This window comes from Hypanus sabinus, chromosome 8 (genome assembly GCF_030144855.1).
Source record: "Hypanus sabinus isolate sHypSab1 chromosome 8, sHypSab1.hap1, whole genome shotgun sequence".
In the NCBI taxonomy this organism is placed as follows: domain Eukaryota; kingdom Metazoa; phylum Chordata; class Chondrichthyes; order Myliobatiformes; family Dasyatidae; genus Hypanus; species Hypanus sabinus.
The window spans coordinates 121,770,935-121,787,317 of NC_082713.1; the positions used below are offsets into that span (position 1 = coordinate 121,770,935).

At 45.4% G+C, this 16,383-nt stretch overlaps 1 protein-coding gene across 1 annotated transcript; it reads left to right on the forward strand.

Annotated features, from left to right (window-relative positions):
- The first annotated feature begins 1,304 nt into the window (after positions 1 to 1,304).
- pex26 (peroxisomal biogenesis factor 26) lies at positions 1,305 to 15,775 on the forward strand. The gene is made up of 5 exons (XM_059977719.1): positions 1,305 to 1,636; positions 2,388 to 2,543; positions 4,191 to 4,507; positions 8,490 to 8,630; positions 9,347 to 15,775. Exons 1-5 carry the CDS (start codon positions 1,434 to 1,436, stop codon positions 9,448 to 9,450), a joined length of 921 nt encoding a protein of 306 aa, XP_059833702.1. The 5' UTR covers positions 1,305 to 1,433; the 3' UTR covers positions 9,451 to 15,775.
- Positions 15,776 to 16,383: the final 608 nt, after the last annotated feature.

Here is a 16,383-nt window from a genome sequence, read left to right on the forward strand (position 1 = left end):
TGGAATCTGTTTCTGCACTGGGACTGAGGCCCTGTGGGTTACGGTTCTATCACTCTATGTATGGCATTCCTTAAATATGGTCAGAGTTTCTGCCTCTTGGATAGGGAGGTTCACACTCTGTCTGCCTTCTAGGTGAATTTATATTTCTTTGTTTACCCTCTATTCCTTCCACTACTTTTAAACCTGTACACCACCTTCTGCCTTAAAAACCATCTTCCTGATCCCTGGTAAGAGAAATTGTACCCGTCTAATTTTCCAACATAATGTTAGTTGACTTGTGCCGCTCTTGGCTTTCCTGTTCTAAAAGTTCATCTGATTGGTTCTGTGACTCACAAATCAAAATCAAGACAATTATCATGCTGCAAAATGTTATTTTGTGGCAGCATTACAGTGCAATATATACAAAAGTGCTGTAATTATAAAAGAGGAATACTGTAGTGAAATAGTGTTTATGGACCATTCAGAAATCCGAAGGTGGAGGGGAAGAAGCTGTTCCTAAAACTTTTGAGGGTGGGTCTTTCAACTCCTATACTTCCTCCATGGATGTAGTAATGAAAAGGGGGTGGATGGTGAGGAGCCTTGACGATAGATGCCTTCTTGAAGCACTGCCCTTTTGAAGATGATGGTGGTGGGCAGGCAAGGCCTTGATTCATTGAGTTTGGAAGAATGAGAGATGATGTTGAAGCAGGCAAGACTGGTGGTAGAGATGTTGACAAGATAAATGTGGGGCTGGCTGTGGAGATTAGAATCATGAAATCACGTTAAAGCACCTTTGCTCTAGGGGTGACATATGGATGATAGGGACGAAGATCTTCGCATTCAAAACGGAGGTCGGTAGATTTCTGGATATTAGAAGGATCAAGCGATACGAGGACAGAGCAGATAACTGATGTTGAACGAAGATCAGCCCTGATCTAGTTGAATGACAGAGTAGACTGGAAGGGGCAAATGGTCTATTCGGGGCTTGATTCAATCAAATATGGAATATAAAATTAGTGTTACTGAATGAGCGCCAGTGTTTACAAACTAAGCACGTGTACAGGAGGTGTGTTGCATACAAAAAGATACCCAATGTCTTACCACACTGGAGTTTGGCGACGTGCTATCCAGTGCAAGGGATCATGGCACACAATCCCCTGACTCTAGGATCTGGGTCCACCATGGATTTGATTACACTGGCTCTGTGATCTGGGATCCAGATCCCAGACCCAGGATTAGGAATTCAGCGGCATCGGATTGTAGAAGCTCTGGGATACAGTCACCCCAGGATCCGGTGATCCGGATGTTCAGTGACTCCGGGATCTGGAGTCTCAAGGATACACAGATTCCGGGATCCGGGATCCGTGCTCGGTGCTCGGAGTCGGGAGGACTGGCTGGAGAGCGCCACCTCTCGCGAGAGCAAGGCTCGGCCCCAGCGGAGCGGTGTCGACGGCATGAAGCGGTGCGGACCGGTGGCGCTCGGCCGCTGGGCTCCCTTTGCCCGGGAGCCGGGCCGTGCCCTGGTGCTGTGCCCGGGCCTGGGGTATTTAGAACGGGCGGCCCACCTACTTCAGGTGCAACGCGACTTCCCGGGGGCGCTGGCCGTCTGTGAGAGTGGACTGGATTGGCTGGGCCCGGAGCAAGACCAGCCCGGCAGGTAGCGGTTGGGGAGAGATGGGAGGGAAGGAAGGGGAGATGTGGGTAGTGGGGGAGGAAGCATTAGGTGGAGGGGAATAAGGGAAGGGAAAGAGAGGTATGAGAATTGAGGTGGAGGGGGAGGGAGGGAAGAAAGGTGGTTGGAAGGGAAGTGGAGAGGGGAGCGAACCAACACTCTTTCACTCACTTTCTCACTCCCGCCCATTCTCAACCCCTCCCTTCCCCTTACCTCTCTTTCTCCCTCCCTCCTTCCCTTTCTCCCTCTCTCCCTCCTTCTCTCCCTCCCCTTCCCTCCTTCTCTCCCTCCCCTTCCCTCCTTCTCTCCCTCCCCTTCCCTCCTTCTCTCCCTCCCCTTCCCTCCTTCTCTCCCTCCCCTTCCCTCCTTCTCTCCCTCCCCTTCCCTCCTTCTCTCCCTCCCCTTCCCTCCTTCTCTCCCTCCCCTTCCCTCCTTCTCTCCCTCCCCTTCTCTCCCTCCCCTCCCTCCTTCTCTCCCTCCCCTCCCTCCTTCTCTCCCTCCCCTCCCTCCTTCTCTCCCTCCCCTCCCTCCTTCTCTCCCTCCCCCTTTCTCCTTCTCTCCCTTCTTCTCTCCTTCCCCCTTCCTCCCGCTCTCTCTCTACCCCCTCCCGCTTGCTCTCTCCCTCCCCCCACTCTCCTTCTCCCACCTCTTTTTCTTGCTCCCCACCTCCTTGCTCTCTCTCTCTCTCCCCCTCATCCCCTATCCCCACCCTCATCCTCACCTTCTCTCCCTGCAGCTGCAGCACGGCCCGAGCTGCTGATATCAGGTGCTCCCTGTGTGCGATGGGACTGCAGGCGCTGGCGGAGCAGCGCCAATGGCGCCGGGCCTGGAGCTGGCTGCTGCAGCGATATGGCAGCCCCGAGCGGGTCCCCGCCTGGCTCCTCCAGATGTGGTGAGTGTCCTCACTGCCTTCCCCTGCAAAACATCTCAGCACCTGTTTCAGGCAAGTCAGTGACAGAAAGAAAACTGTTGAGTGTTGGATTAGGCAGCCCTTTTTAGAGCAAAAGGGTAACTAAAGGAAAGATAAGTTTTCTTAAAGTTCAGTTTCCCATGTGTTGAGCTACAGGAGTGGGCTTAACTTCTTGTCTGTATTTTCAAGCATTTGGTGAAGAGAATGGTGGGTTCCTGAAAACACATGGACATCACAAAAGATCAAGTGCCGGTAGTCTAACGACTGTACAGTGCTTTGCTGAGGACAAACTCAGAGTACTATGTCCATTTCTGGTCACTCAGCTATAGGAAGAATTTTATTAAGCTGGAGAGGGTGCAGAGAAGGTTCAAGTTTATTCATCACCAATATGTCACAGCATACAGTGAAATGTGTCGTTTCTGTCCACAAACCTATAAGCCAGTGCTAAAATAGTATGCCCACAATGCCCAGCAGAACAACACGGAACACAACAAGCAACAAAACAACATCAGAACAAGCCCTGCTCCTCCCGCAGTCCCACCCACACGCATACACAGTGCTCTAACCCCAAGGCAGGCCACCTTCGGCCTCCGGCTTTGAACTCACAAACATTGGACCTTCGGCTTTCCCAGTGCACCTGCAGACTTGCTGATCCTGCCACCGGACCTTGACTTCCGGACTTTTAGTGGACAATTCCGATGGAGATTCACAAGGATGTTACTGGGACTGGAGTTACAAGGGTATGTTAGAACATATTCACTTGGAGCACAAGAGGCTGAGGGGTGAACTGAAAATCATGAGGGCTGTAGATAAAGTGAGTGGCTGCAGTCTTTTTACCCCAAAGGCAAATCTGATTTATGGTGAGGGGTGATAAGGTTTAAAAGTGGTCAGAGAAAGGTGAATAGATGGAATGAGCTGCCATTGGAACTGGTAGAAGCAGATACAATTACAACATTTCTACAAGGTATTTGGACCATTGTGTGATAGGGAAAACTTTAGAGAAATATGGAAAAGCAAATGGGAACTAGCTCAGGTAGGTAGGTCAGCGTGGGCTACTTGGGGTACAGACCCTGTTTCTGTGCTGCATAACTGTGAGGCACTCTGAAACTTCAGCCAATATCTGAGCCTGCTTCACCCCCTCCCCATGGACTACTGAATACTTATGCAAGTCCTGGGGCCGACCAACAACAGTTCCTCTCCCTGTTGGTGTTTGTTGGTTGCATTTTATTTATTTTTCTTGCCACACAGTCATTTTTGGTGCTCTGACTCTATGTCAGTAAATCTGTCCATCATGTTCCCCCCACATGCATCCTCACCCCTTGCCTGCCCCCACCAATTCTCTTGCCATTCAGCCACACACAGCAGCAAATCAACCCATGTGTCTTTGGGATGTGGGAGGAAACCAGAGCACATGGGGTGATCCATGTGGGTACAGGGAGAGAGTTCAAGCTCCATCCTGACAGCACCAGGGGTTGGGGGTTAAACCCAGATCCCTGGGGAAGTGAAGCAGAGGCTCTACTTGTTGCACCACTGCATAACCCATGATGTAACTGCTGCTGTTTGTTATCTTTTATGGAATATTTAAAGCCCCTGACGATGCATGGAACTGACGAAATTCTTTTGTGATAGCATCATTCTCTACAGCAAGGCTGGGGAGCCAGGCCTTGTACAGCAGGCGGTCTGCAGCTGGCTGAGGGACAGAGCCAGTGCACGCACCCCAGGCAGCGTGGCTCTGGTGCTGGAGCTGTACATCCTGCATGTGCTGCTGCCGCTTGGCCTCTATGCAGAGGCAGAGAAGGAGATTACGGACACCACAATGTTGACGGAGCAGCAGAAGGAATTGGCACTGGAGCTCGTTTCGCAAAGGAGGTCCAAGGTGCAGGAGCAGGAGCCGGTGGATGGCAGGAGCCAGGTTCCAGCAGAACGCAACAAGCAGAGGCACTCAGGTAACCATCAGTATCAGCCTGGTTCAGATCCATTTACGAACAGAGAAGAGGAGGAATTCCTCTACCAAAATGTAGTGAACCTGTGGTATTCATTGCCACAGTTGTGGAAGCCAAGTCATTGGTATATTTGAAGTGGAGGTTGATAGGCTCTTGATTAGTTAGACCGTAAGACACAGGAGCAGAATTAGGCCATTCGGTTCATCAAGTCTGGTCTACCAATCAACCATTGCTGATTAATTTTTCCTTTCTTAAAGGTGTTAAGAGTTACAGGGAGAAGACAAGAGAATGGGTTTGAGAGGAAACTAAATTGGCTATGATTGAGTGACTCGATGGGCCGAGTGGCCTGGTTCTGCTTCTGTGTGTTAACAGATGCCGAAATGTGTCATTTGCTTTAACAGCTAACACAACCTAAGGACAATGCTGAGGGCAGCCCGCAAATGTCACCACACATTCTGGTGCCAACATCATGCCCGCAGTGTTCAGCAGAACAACAACAGCAAACAAGCCCATTTTCTGCCCCACACATCACCAACTTCCAGAATCCCGACCCAGGGGCCTCGTGTTCTAAACATAACCACGTGGACTAGTTGGAATGAGTGATGTTTTGCTGCCAACAGGGCTTGTGTAACACCAAATTCAAAGACAGAGATTCAAGTTCACAGTGGATTCAGTTTGGTTTTGTTTTACACTGATCAACAGAAAAAAACTCATGTCAAAATGAAAACAGATCTTTACAAAGTGATCTAAATTAATTACAAATATAAAACACAAAATAATTGGTTGCATAAGTATTCACCCCCTTCAAGTCACCATTTAGTAGATGTACCTTTGGCAGCCTTGAGTCTGCGTGGCTAAACCTCTGTCAGCTTTGCACATCTGGACACTAATTTTTCCCCATTCTTTATAAAACTGCTCAAGTGTTGCACAGGGATCGTGAGTGAACAGCCCTTTTCAAGTCCAGCCACTCATTCTCAACTGGATTGAGGTCTGGAGTCTAATTTGGCCAATCCAAGACATTAACTTTGCTGTTTTTAAGCCGTTCTTATGTAGCTCTGGCTTTAAGTTTGGGGTCACAGTTTTGCTGGAAAACAAATCTTCTCCCAAGTCACAGTTCTCATTCAGATTGTGTCAGGTGTTCCTCCAGGATTTCCCTGTATTTTGCTGCATCATTTGACCCTCTACCTTCATAAGTCTTCCAGACCTTGCTACAGTGAAACATCCCCACAGCATGATCCAGCCACCACCAGTAGGGATGGTGTTGTTTTAATGATGTGCAGTGTTTGGCTTATGCTAAACATAGTGCTTAGTCTAATGGCCAAAAAACTCAATTTTAATTTCATCAGACCATATAAACTTTTTCCAGCTGACCTCAGAGTCTAGCACATGCCTTCTGGCAAACTCTCTGAGATTTCATGTGAGTTTCTTTCAACACTGGCTTTCTCTTTACCACTCTCCTACAAAGCTGTGACTGGTGAAGTACCTGGGCAACAGTTGTTATATGCGCAGTCTCTCCCAACTCAGTCACTAAAGCTTGTAACTCCTCCAGAGTTGTCATAGTTCTCTTGGTGGCCTCCCTCACCAGTCCCCTTCTTACACAGTCACTCAGCTTTTTGAAGATGGCCTGCCCTAGGCAGTTTTACAGCTGTGAGATATTCTTTCCATTTCTCGATGATTAATTTATCTGTTTTCCAAGGGATATTCAGTGACTTGGAAATTTTCTTTTATCCATCTCCTGACTTGTGTTTTTCAATATCCTTTTCGCAGAGTTGTTTGGAGTGTTCTTTTGTCTTCATGGTGTAGTTTTTGCCAGGATACTGGCTCACCAGCAGTTGGACATTCCAAATACAGGTGTATTTTTACTGTAGTCAATTGAAACACCTTGACTGCACACAGGTCTCCAAAAACAAATCTCCATTTACCCAATTAACTTACTTCTAAAACCAATTGGCTGCACCAGTGGAAATTTGGTTTGTCAAATTAAAGGGGGTGAATACTTATTTTGTGTTCTATATTTGTGATTAATTTAAATCACTTTGTACGGATCTGTTTTTATTTTGACACAAGTCTTTTTCTGATTATCGGTTTCAAAAAAGCCAAAAATTAAATCCGCTGTAATTCAATGTAAAACATGAAAAGTTTCAAAGGGGTGAATACTTTTTATTGGCATTGTATTTATCATGTGTACATGTGTATATACAGAGAAAAGCAGTCTTTGCATTAATAACCAACACACTTAAGAATGTTCTGGGAGCAGAACCACATATAACACAACAAGCAACAAAACAACAACAGCAGAGCAACCCCTGATTTTGGACCAGAATGCTGGAAGTTGGCAGCCTCTGTGGAGAGAGATACAGTTCAGTGGTCTTGAGCAGCCCTGGTATATTCTGACTGTATTTCTGTTCTTGCAGTTTCTTGCTGTTGACCTTTCCTGATTTACTGGGTTTCTGTCTAACTTTTTGCCCTCATGTTATTGCAACTGCTGACCTACAGAAGGCCCTGCATCCCTTTCCTGCTGTCTTACACACTGTCCGGCGAGCTGTTAAATTGTAAAGGCTGTGAAAATCATGCTCACACTTCATACTGCCTTCGCTATGCTTCGGTACATTGGGTCATACACCACACTGTGTTTGTTGGATTCTAACCTGGATTATAAACAGGCTCTCATAAAGCTGCCTTGGTGTAGATTTGAAGAGCAGTTCCTCTTTTTTTTGTGTGTGGCTTGGTATTGAGCTTGGAACAGGTAATGAGTACAGTTGCAAGGTCAGTCCTTTTACTCTAAACTTGTCTTTGTTGCCAAGCTGTATCCTTGGACCTTCCATCTTTGTCCACTAAATTCTTATCTCTGGCATTTTGCATATAGGATTATTCCAATGCTGTCTTCACTGCCATCCAGTCTTATATCATAGATCCTTCAGCTCACAATGTTGTGCTAATCCTTCAACCTACTCCAGGATCATTCTAACCCTTTCTGTCCAAATAGCCCTCTATTTTACTTTCATCCATGTGCCTTTCTAAGAGACTGTTAAATGTCCTTAATATCTCTGCCTCTACTGTCCCCCCGGTGTATGTTCCACAGATCTATAACTCTATGTGTAAAAAGCATACCCCGATACTTTCCTCCAAAAACCTGAAAATGATGCCCCCTGTATTAATTAATTTCCACCCTGCGGAAAAACTCCGGCTATCCATCCAATCTGTGCCTCTGTCAGGTCACCTCTCATCTTCCTCTCCAGTGAAAAGCCCTGGCTTACCCACCCTATTCTCATAAAAAATGCTTTCTATTTCAGGCATCATCCTGATAAATTCCCTCTGCACCCTCTCTAAAGCTTCTACATCCTTCCTATAATGAGGTGATCAGAACTGAATATAACGCTCCAAGTGTAGCCTGTAGTTTTGTAGAGCTGCAACATTACCACACAGCTACTGAACTCAATCTGACTAACAAAGGCCAAAATACCATAAGCCTTCTTAACCACCCTTTCAACCTACATGGCAACTGTGAGGGTTCTATGGACATGGACCCCAAGATCCCTCTGTTCTCACGCGCTGCCATTAATCTCGTACTTTGTTTGACCTTCCAAAGTGTTTCACTTCATACTTTTCCAGATTGATCTCCATCTGCCTCGTATCAGACCAGCTCTGCACCCCGTCAACTATCACTGTCCCATTGTAACCTACGACAACATTCTACACCGTCTGCAACGCCACCAACTTTCATGTCATCTGCAAACTTTCTAACCCACTTGTACACTTCCTCATGAAAGTAATTTATGAAAGCTAAATCAAGGAGGAACTCAGTGGGTGATAGATTCTCGGCCTGAGTCGTTGACTGTTTACTCCTCTCAATAGATGCTGAGTTCCTCCTATATTTTGTGTGTTTGCTTTGGATCTCTGGCCATCTGCAGATTCACTTGTGTTGATGTTGAGGATAGTAATAGTATTTATATTGCCTCCCCTCTCTCTCTCTCTCTCTCTGCAGCACACTACACACCACGCCACACGTTCAAGTTCATTAAGCAAGTGTTAGGGTTGTGTCGACGAAGTCTACGTTTGGTATCTCTGCGCAAGCTGCTGCTGGCGGTGTTTGTAGCTTATCTACTGATGATCAGGCTGGATCCTGGTGAGTGGCACAGCGCCATCATGTGCACCTGTTAGTCACCACAGCACCTCACAAACCCACACCCAGTCCACCATCACCTGCAGGCTCCCTTCCAAGCTGCCCACCATCCTGACCGGGGTGATACATTGACAGTATTCCATTGTCACTGGGATTCCCTTCTCTCCAGCACTGCAGGAGCACCACCTTCAGGATGACTGGTGCAATTCATTCAGTTAAGTAACCCCTCAGCTCCTTGCTGTGGCAAATTTGGAATGAACGGTAAATGCTGGCCCTGCTGGCAATACCCAGCTCCCAGAATTTGAATCACATGAAGGAAGCCTTCCCAGAGCCATCTGCTGTTAAATTGTGCTGCTCCAGGGTCGGGTCGCAGTTGTATAGCACTGCCCAGGCGACTCTCGTGACAGATCAGGTGTGGATCGAGTTTTTCAGGTCACATGAATCAATTCCATAACACCAGTAACACTATGGCTGATTCAATGTTTGGCTGTTCTCTTGGGTGTGACTGGTTGAAGTAATCCCAAGAGTGATCAGTGCTTGGTAATGAATGGTATATAGAAAAGAGTGGGTGTGGGCTGAATGTGAACGAGGAGTGAGCAGTATGTAGGTGGACAGCTGACATGAGATGAGTTGATGAGTATTTCTGTTTTTATTTTGCATTTCCAGCATCTGCGGAGTGCTGATTCTCAAGGACACTTCTGTGTTTTCTTTCCCTTCAGCTTCCCCAGCAATCTTATCCTGTTTAACCAGCCTCCGGCACTTCGTCAAGGCAACATGGGACACTATGTTTTCCCCTTACCACAAGGCAAGGATTGATGTGTGACAGTGGTTGCCCATCTTCTGGTTGGTTAAGCTCCGTGGTGTAGCGCACATGAGGAAGTCTAGCAGCCAGGGTTTCACTGCAGCTCCAGTGAAACTCATCCTGATCAGCATTATCGGATCTGCAGTCCGTGGCCTCTGCACAGCAGATACAAACTTCAACATTCTCTGCTGTAATCCCTTTATGCAATCCTCTGTATTGAAGGGGTTAAATACCTGTAGCTGGGTTGCTGTTATTATCAGGCCTCTACTGATCAGTGTATTGAGGAGGGAAGAGGTGAACATGTGGGACCAAAGTCTTGTAAGTGGGGAGTGAACCCAATCCCTTCGTTGCCTAGCCTGTTCCACTGGTCAATTCCACTGCCCGCCAACTGTTCCTCTTGACCTCTGTAATGTATCCTTCCTTTCTTATTTCTCACAACCTCGTCTAAATAACTGGTGGCATTGAGACCAGTATTTGCTTATATTTCCGTAATTTCTCTTCAATGTCACTCCTGGTAAATCCAAAACTCAAAATTACCACTCTCTCTTTAGAATTCATGAATGAACAATTCTATTGTTTAAAAACTCATGGGGAGGTGTAAAAATTCCTTCACTGGGCCCTGGACCATCCTGGAAAGGACATTCTTGGAAGCCTCATGAAGTATTAAAGAATAATAAATTCGAGGGATGGAATATATTCTAAAAACTATCACCTTTTGGGTAGGTTAAATCCTAACCCTCAAGATTTTCATCCCTCTATTTATCTAATCATGGCTGGAGCATTCAATCCAGGGATTGATCCTAAGGTCAAGATATTTCTCAGTGTTACTTGGATTAATAAATGAAAATTCTCCATTGAAATTCCAATTACAGGCGGCATTAAAAAGGAATGTATTATTTTTACAGTCCATATATCAAAGTCAGCAGTCTTGTTGAGATTAAGCTCAAGACATGTCTTCTTACAGAAGTTCTCCTGGACCTTGAGGATATTGACCATGTCCTTGTGAGAGCTGCTCACAAGGACATCAGCAAAGGCTAAAGCTGTACATGACATATTGTCAGCAGTGTTGTTGAGTAAATGAAATATCTGGAGAGAGTTACTGGTAGATACAAAGCAGCTTCTTTATTCAACAAAACAAGGTACAGGACGCATCATATGGAGACACATTTGGTGGAAAGGTCTGTTGGCCCAACGTAGGGCTTGATACTTATTTGCTAAACACAAAGGCAATTCCATATTTACAAAGTATAGACAATACTTTCTTTTGAAGCTACATACAAACTTCACACCTTCTGATTCGCATCCATCCCACAGACGCCAGCAGTGTCTGGACAGGGATCCACAGCTTTTAGGAATCCATTGACCTAAACTGACTCCACAATATAGTATCAAGGAACAGAAGACTGGTAGTCAAAGCCTTTTGCTAAATGTAAATGACTTAAACCCAAAAATCACTCTTTAACAGTGGCCCTCCTGGACAAAAATAAATTTATATCAGGAAAGGCCAACCTAAGAGGATCTACTTAAATAGGGCAGCAAAAATGCCCTGCCTTAAAATATACCCCCCCCCCCCAATTTTGTGTGCTGATATCTACCCTAGCATTCCTTAATTGCTACCTACCAAATTTTAAGCAGAGAAGTTGTTCCAGAAATTTGAACAAGTCTTTAGAAAGGTGGCTTCCTTCGTGTGCCTGTCGGCTCGTTCCCTGCAGGCTGATTGCAGCTTAATCACATTCCTTGTCTTCACCAATTCATTCTCTGGTCGCTGAACTTTCTTTCCAGGAGCACCCACAGGCCCTTCCATCGATTTACAGGAAGGGGTTGGGGTGGTCTCTATGTCATTGTCTGCAAGGACCTCTCCCTGGTGGCACACCCTTCCGAACTGTCCAGTCAATCGCTGGCCCGACTACTGAAAGGGCCCAGCTCCTCAGACTGGGGTTGCTTCCTTCAGATGCCGTGTGCAGTCTGAAATGCCATCGAAGTTGTGGAACTGGCTGTCTCAGCTTTAACTTTTAAAAAAAATCGCTCCCCATCTATTTTCCAAGATCTATTCTATGCTATTTAAACTAATCATCTACCTTCAGCAACCAGCCTTCATTACAGAGTACCATCATCATCACACTTTAGCGTGCTGTTCACGGGTTTCCGTTATGCTCTCTGTGTCTTCTGCCTTTGCATTACCTCCTGGTATGTTTTCATAAGCTGTGGTCCGGCTAGTGTTCCTCTGTTAGGATCCCTTTAATTACATGGTTAATTAATTACTCCTCATACGCTCGATATTTACGTTCTGCATAATCCATGGCATCTCAGCAGCTTTTTGAATCACTGCCATTATCGTTCTCCAGTTACTCTCACCTCCTCCCAGTCGCTGCCTCATTTCCCCTTTAAAAAAGTGATATCTTTCTTCATTGCTGGGGTTCCTGGTAGTTACCCAGGTACCATCCGGCACCCCCTGGGCCATCCTGTCCCACATATTCCTTGGGCACTTCGCCTTTACCAACACATAGATATCTTTAGGGTGCATCTGGTGAATTTCAATGGTTTCCTCAAACTTATGCCAGAATTCTGAATTCCCACATGCAACTTTAAGTGAGAGCAACTCTGACAAAATGCCGTTTCTCCCTGGGGCAAAGGGCTTATGAATGATCATAATCATTGTCAAGGGCTGGCTCGGATCATCAGGGTTCTCAACCTGACATTGCTTGGTCTCAATAGGTGCCATCCCGACAAATATAGCTGGGTAAAACCTCTCCCTGAAATACCCCCAAACTACGCAAGGTATAAAAGACGGGTACCGGTTAAACAGTACTTAAAACTGCAGAGTATGTACTCTGCAATCTGTCACTTTGGAGCACCTGAATTCATGATGCCTGCTGTATTCCTTTGCATCACACTTGCAAAATGTATATACTAAAATGCAGTTCCCTAAACTAGTGTACATACCCCCACTCTAGGCGTCCCGAACTGTCGGTAACCACCCTTCGCAACTGGTGGCTCCGTCTCACCAAGTTAACACGCCAAGTTTCCTCACTTACATAAACACACGTGCACGCGCACAGACTACTTTTATATCTAGCAGTTCAGCTCTCTGTGTAGGTGATACCTTGTGTTCCTGTGTACCACGGACCCAAACCGATCCAAATGTGAGTGCTATTTTAGAAAATACCCACTTAGACTGCTAAGATTGCTGGCCACACGATGGGTCACGAAGGTATCCCACTTCTGACACCAAATGTTGTTGCGTGAATGAAATCACAAAGCAGCTTCTTTATTTGACAAAACATGGTATAGCAGGCATCATATGGAGATACTTTTGGTGGAAAGGTCTGCTGGCCCAACGTGGGGCTCGATATTTACAGTTGGCCCTCCTTATCTGCGAGGGATTGATTCCGGGACCTCCTGCAGATAACAAAAAATGCAGATGCTCAAGTCCCTTCTATAAAGTGGCATAGTATTTGCATATAACCTATGCACATCCTCTCGTACACTTTAAATCATCTCTAGATTGCTTATAATACCTAATACAATGTAAATGCTATGTAAATAGTTTTTATACTGTTAATCTTTAGGGAATAATGACAAGAAAAAAATCTGTACATGTTCCCTTTACTCACACACAAGCAACGAACAAACGAGACTCAAGGCAAACAATGATCAAATGACAAGTAAAACTTGTAATAACTGTACAGTAGTTACACTGTCTTGTTTAGGGAATAAGGACGCTTTGGAGGAGGCTCAATAATACTAAAGTCTGAAACTGGAGGTTGAGGGCTGAGGATCTTCCAGCGTTGAATGTCGAGATTTCAGAATTGCAGATACTTTAGTTAGGAAGCTGTCTCTTTTTCTTTGCAGCATCAAAACAAATCTTGCAGTGGTTGCAGGCATGTTATCCCTTGGGTGACACAGAAGGTTCCATTGAAGGATCGTTGTCGAGGATCATATCCTTTAACATTTGTGCCTGTTGAAAAACTGCTGCAAATTTTTCAAGTGTCCAAATTGATGGCTTTGCTTCCTCTAAATCATCATCATCATCTTCTGTAGACGATATCAGCAGATCTTTGAGATCCTTACTGGTAAGGGTTTCTCTATGCTCTTCTATGTGTTCCTCGACTTCATCCTCGATCATGTCAGAGAAGCCTTCCCCGCCAACTTCCCTTGCAACATTCAGGATATCCCTGACTTCTGCGTCAATAGTGGAGAAGCCCCTGAAATCATTGACTGCCTCACTCCATAATGGGTTCCAACGTATGTTGACGGTCTGGGGCTTTACGGCGTCTACAGCCTTTGCAATTGTGAATTTCTTCCATAAGTCCATGATGATGCAGTCAGGGTTAGCATCAAGAGCAGTACGAATCCTCCCAAGGTGAGGCGGGTGTAAGTCGCGTTAATGCACTTGATGCATTGATCAAGTGTCTGTAGCAGTGACGTGGTGTTAGGAGGTAGAAACATCACTTCCATGTTGTCAGCAAAGCAGAGAGATTGGGGATGGCTGGGAGCATTGTCAATTATGAGGAGGGCCTTGAATGGCAGCCCCTTCTCTTCGAGGTATTTCTTCTCTTCAGGAATGAAGCACTGGTGGAACCATTCCAAGAACAAGATCACCATCACCCAAGCCTTCTTGTGTTGCCAGAACACAGGTAGGCAATTTTTATTTTTGTTCTTCAGGGCCCAGGGGTGGTTTGCTTGGTAGACTAATCCTGGCTTGATCATGCGACCGGCTGCGTTGCCACACAGCACCAGAGTAAGGCGATCTTTCCAGGCCTTGAACCCCGGGGCCTGCTGGGCACTCTTATGGATGTAGATACGATTGGGCATCTTCTTCCAGAGCAAGCCTGTTTCATCACAGTTGAAGACTTGCTCTGGAAGGTAGCCTTTCGCTCCTATGAGTTTCTTGAGCACTTCTGGGAACGCTGCTGCGGCCTTGGCATTAGCCGATGCTGATTCTCCCATGATCTTTACATTCTTGAGGCTGTAGCGCTTTACATAGCCAGTTAGCCATCCCTTACTAGCCTTAAACTCTTTTCTCTCACTCACATCAACCCCATCACAGTAGTGCTCATAGAGACTAAGTGTTCTTTCATGTATAATTTTGCCATTGACAGGGATATGCTTCTGTGATGTGCTCTAGCCACACACTTAATGCTCTCTCAGTCTTTGCAAGCACTTTATCATGAACCGGAGAGGTCATTTTTGCTGTTGTAGGGGCAGCACTGACACTTACACGAATTTCAGCTTCTTTCTGCTTTTATTGTGCGAATGCACGATTCACTCTGACAGTCCTTACGGCCCACTTTGGAAAGCGACATGTGCCACTTTTCAAAAGATCTAATATTTCTATTTTCTCAGTGAGAGATAGCACTTTACTCTTAGCCTTTGATCAATTGCTTTGACCACGTAATTGCTTTTTAGGAGCCATTTTTTCACAGGAACAAAGTAGCAAAGGAACAAGACACGAGGCAAACAATGCTCGAACGAGTACTGGAGAGAACTTCCGGGTTTTCTCGCTCCGCGGTTGTTTGAATTGGTGCATGCAGAACCCGTGGATAAGGAAGGCCGACTGTATTTGCTAAACACAAAGGCGATTCCATATTTACAAAGTATAGACAATGCTTTCTTTTGAAGCTACAGTTGAAGTCAGGAGTTTACATACACCTTAGCCAAATACATTTAAATTCAGTTTTTCACAATTCCTGACATTTAATCCTAGAAAACATTCTCTGTCTTAGGTCAGTTAGGATCACTACTTAATATTTTAAGAATGTGAAATGTCAGAATAATAGTAGAGAGAATTATTTATTTCTTTCATCACATTCCCAGTGGGTTAGAAGTTTACATACACTTAGTATTTGGTAGCATTGCTTTTAAATTGTTTAACTTGGGTCAAACGTTTTGGGTAGCCTTCCACAAGCTTCTAACAATAAGTTGCTGGAATTTTGTTCCATTCTTCCAGACAGAACTGGTGTAAATAAGTCAGGTTTGTAGGCCTCCTTGCTCACACACGCTGTTTCAGTTCTGCCCACTAATTTTCTATTGGATTGAGGTCAGGGCTTTGTGATGGCCACTCCAGTTCCTTCACTTCGTCCTTAAGCAATTTTGCCAAAACTTTGGAGGTATGCTTAGGGTCATTGTCCATTTGGAAGACCCATTTGCAACCAAGCTTTAACTTCCTGACTGATGTCTTGAGATGTTGCTTCAATATATCCACTTAATTTTTCCTTCCTCGTGCCATCTATTTTGTGAAGTGCACCACTCCCTTCTGCAGCAAAGCACCCCCACAATTTGATGCTGCCACCCCTATGCTTCACAGTTGGGACGGTGTCTTCGGCTTGCAAGCCTCACCCTTTTTCCTCCAAACATAACAATGGTCATTATGCCAAACAGTTCAATTTTTGTTTCATCAGACCAGAGGACATTTCTCTAGAAAGTAAGATCTTTGTCCCCATGTGCACTTGCAAACTGTAGTCTGGCTTTTTTATGGCGGTTTTGGAGCAGTGGCTTCTTCCTTGCTGAGCAGCCTTTCAGGTTATGTCGATATAGGACTTGTTTTACTGTGGATATAGATACTTGTCTACCTGTTTCTTCCAGCATCTTCACAAGGTCCTTTGCTGCCATTCTGGGATTGATTTGCACTTTTTGTGCCAACGTGCATTCATCTCTAGGAGACAGAATGCGTCTCTTTCCTGAGTGGTATGACGGCTGCGTGGTCCCATGGTGTCCCATACTTGCGTACTATTATTTGTACAGATGAAAGTGGTACCTTCAGTCATTTGGAAATTGCTTCCAAGGATGAACCAGACTTGTGGAGGTCCACAATTTTTTTTGAAGTCTTGGCTGATTTCTATTGATTTTGTTTGTAAACTTCTGACCCATTGGAATTGTGATATAGTCAATTAAAAGTGAAATAACCTATAAACAATTGTTGGGAAATTACTCGTGTCATGCACAAAATAGATG

What these genes read in the sequence shown, in the direction of transcription:
- pex26 (XM_059977719.1), top strand. Translation starts at nt 1,434, where the DNA reads ATGAAGCGGTGCGGACCGGTGGCGCTCGGCCGCTGGGCTCCCTTTGCC. An exon ending in GAGCAAGACCAGCCCGGCAG is followed by an intron (nt 1,637 to 2,387) that starts GTAGCGGTTGGG and finishes CTCTCCCTGCAG; the next exon opens with CTGCAGCACGGCCCGAGCTG. An exon ending in CAACAAGCAGAGGCACTCAG is followed by an intron (nt 4,508 to 8,489) that starts GTAACCATCAGT and finishes CTCTCTCTGCAG; the next exon opens with CACACTACACACCACGCCAC.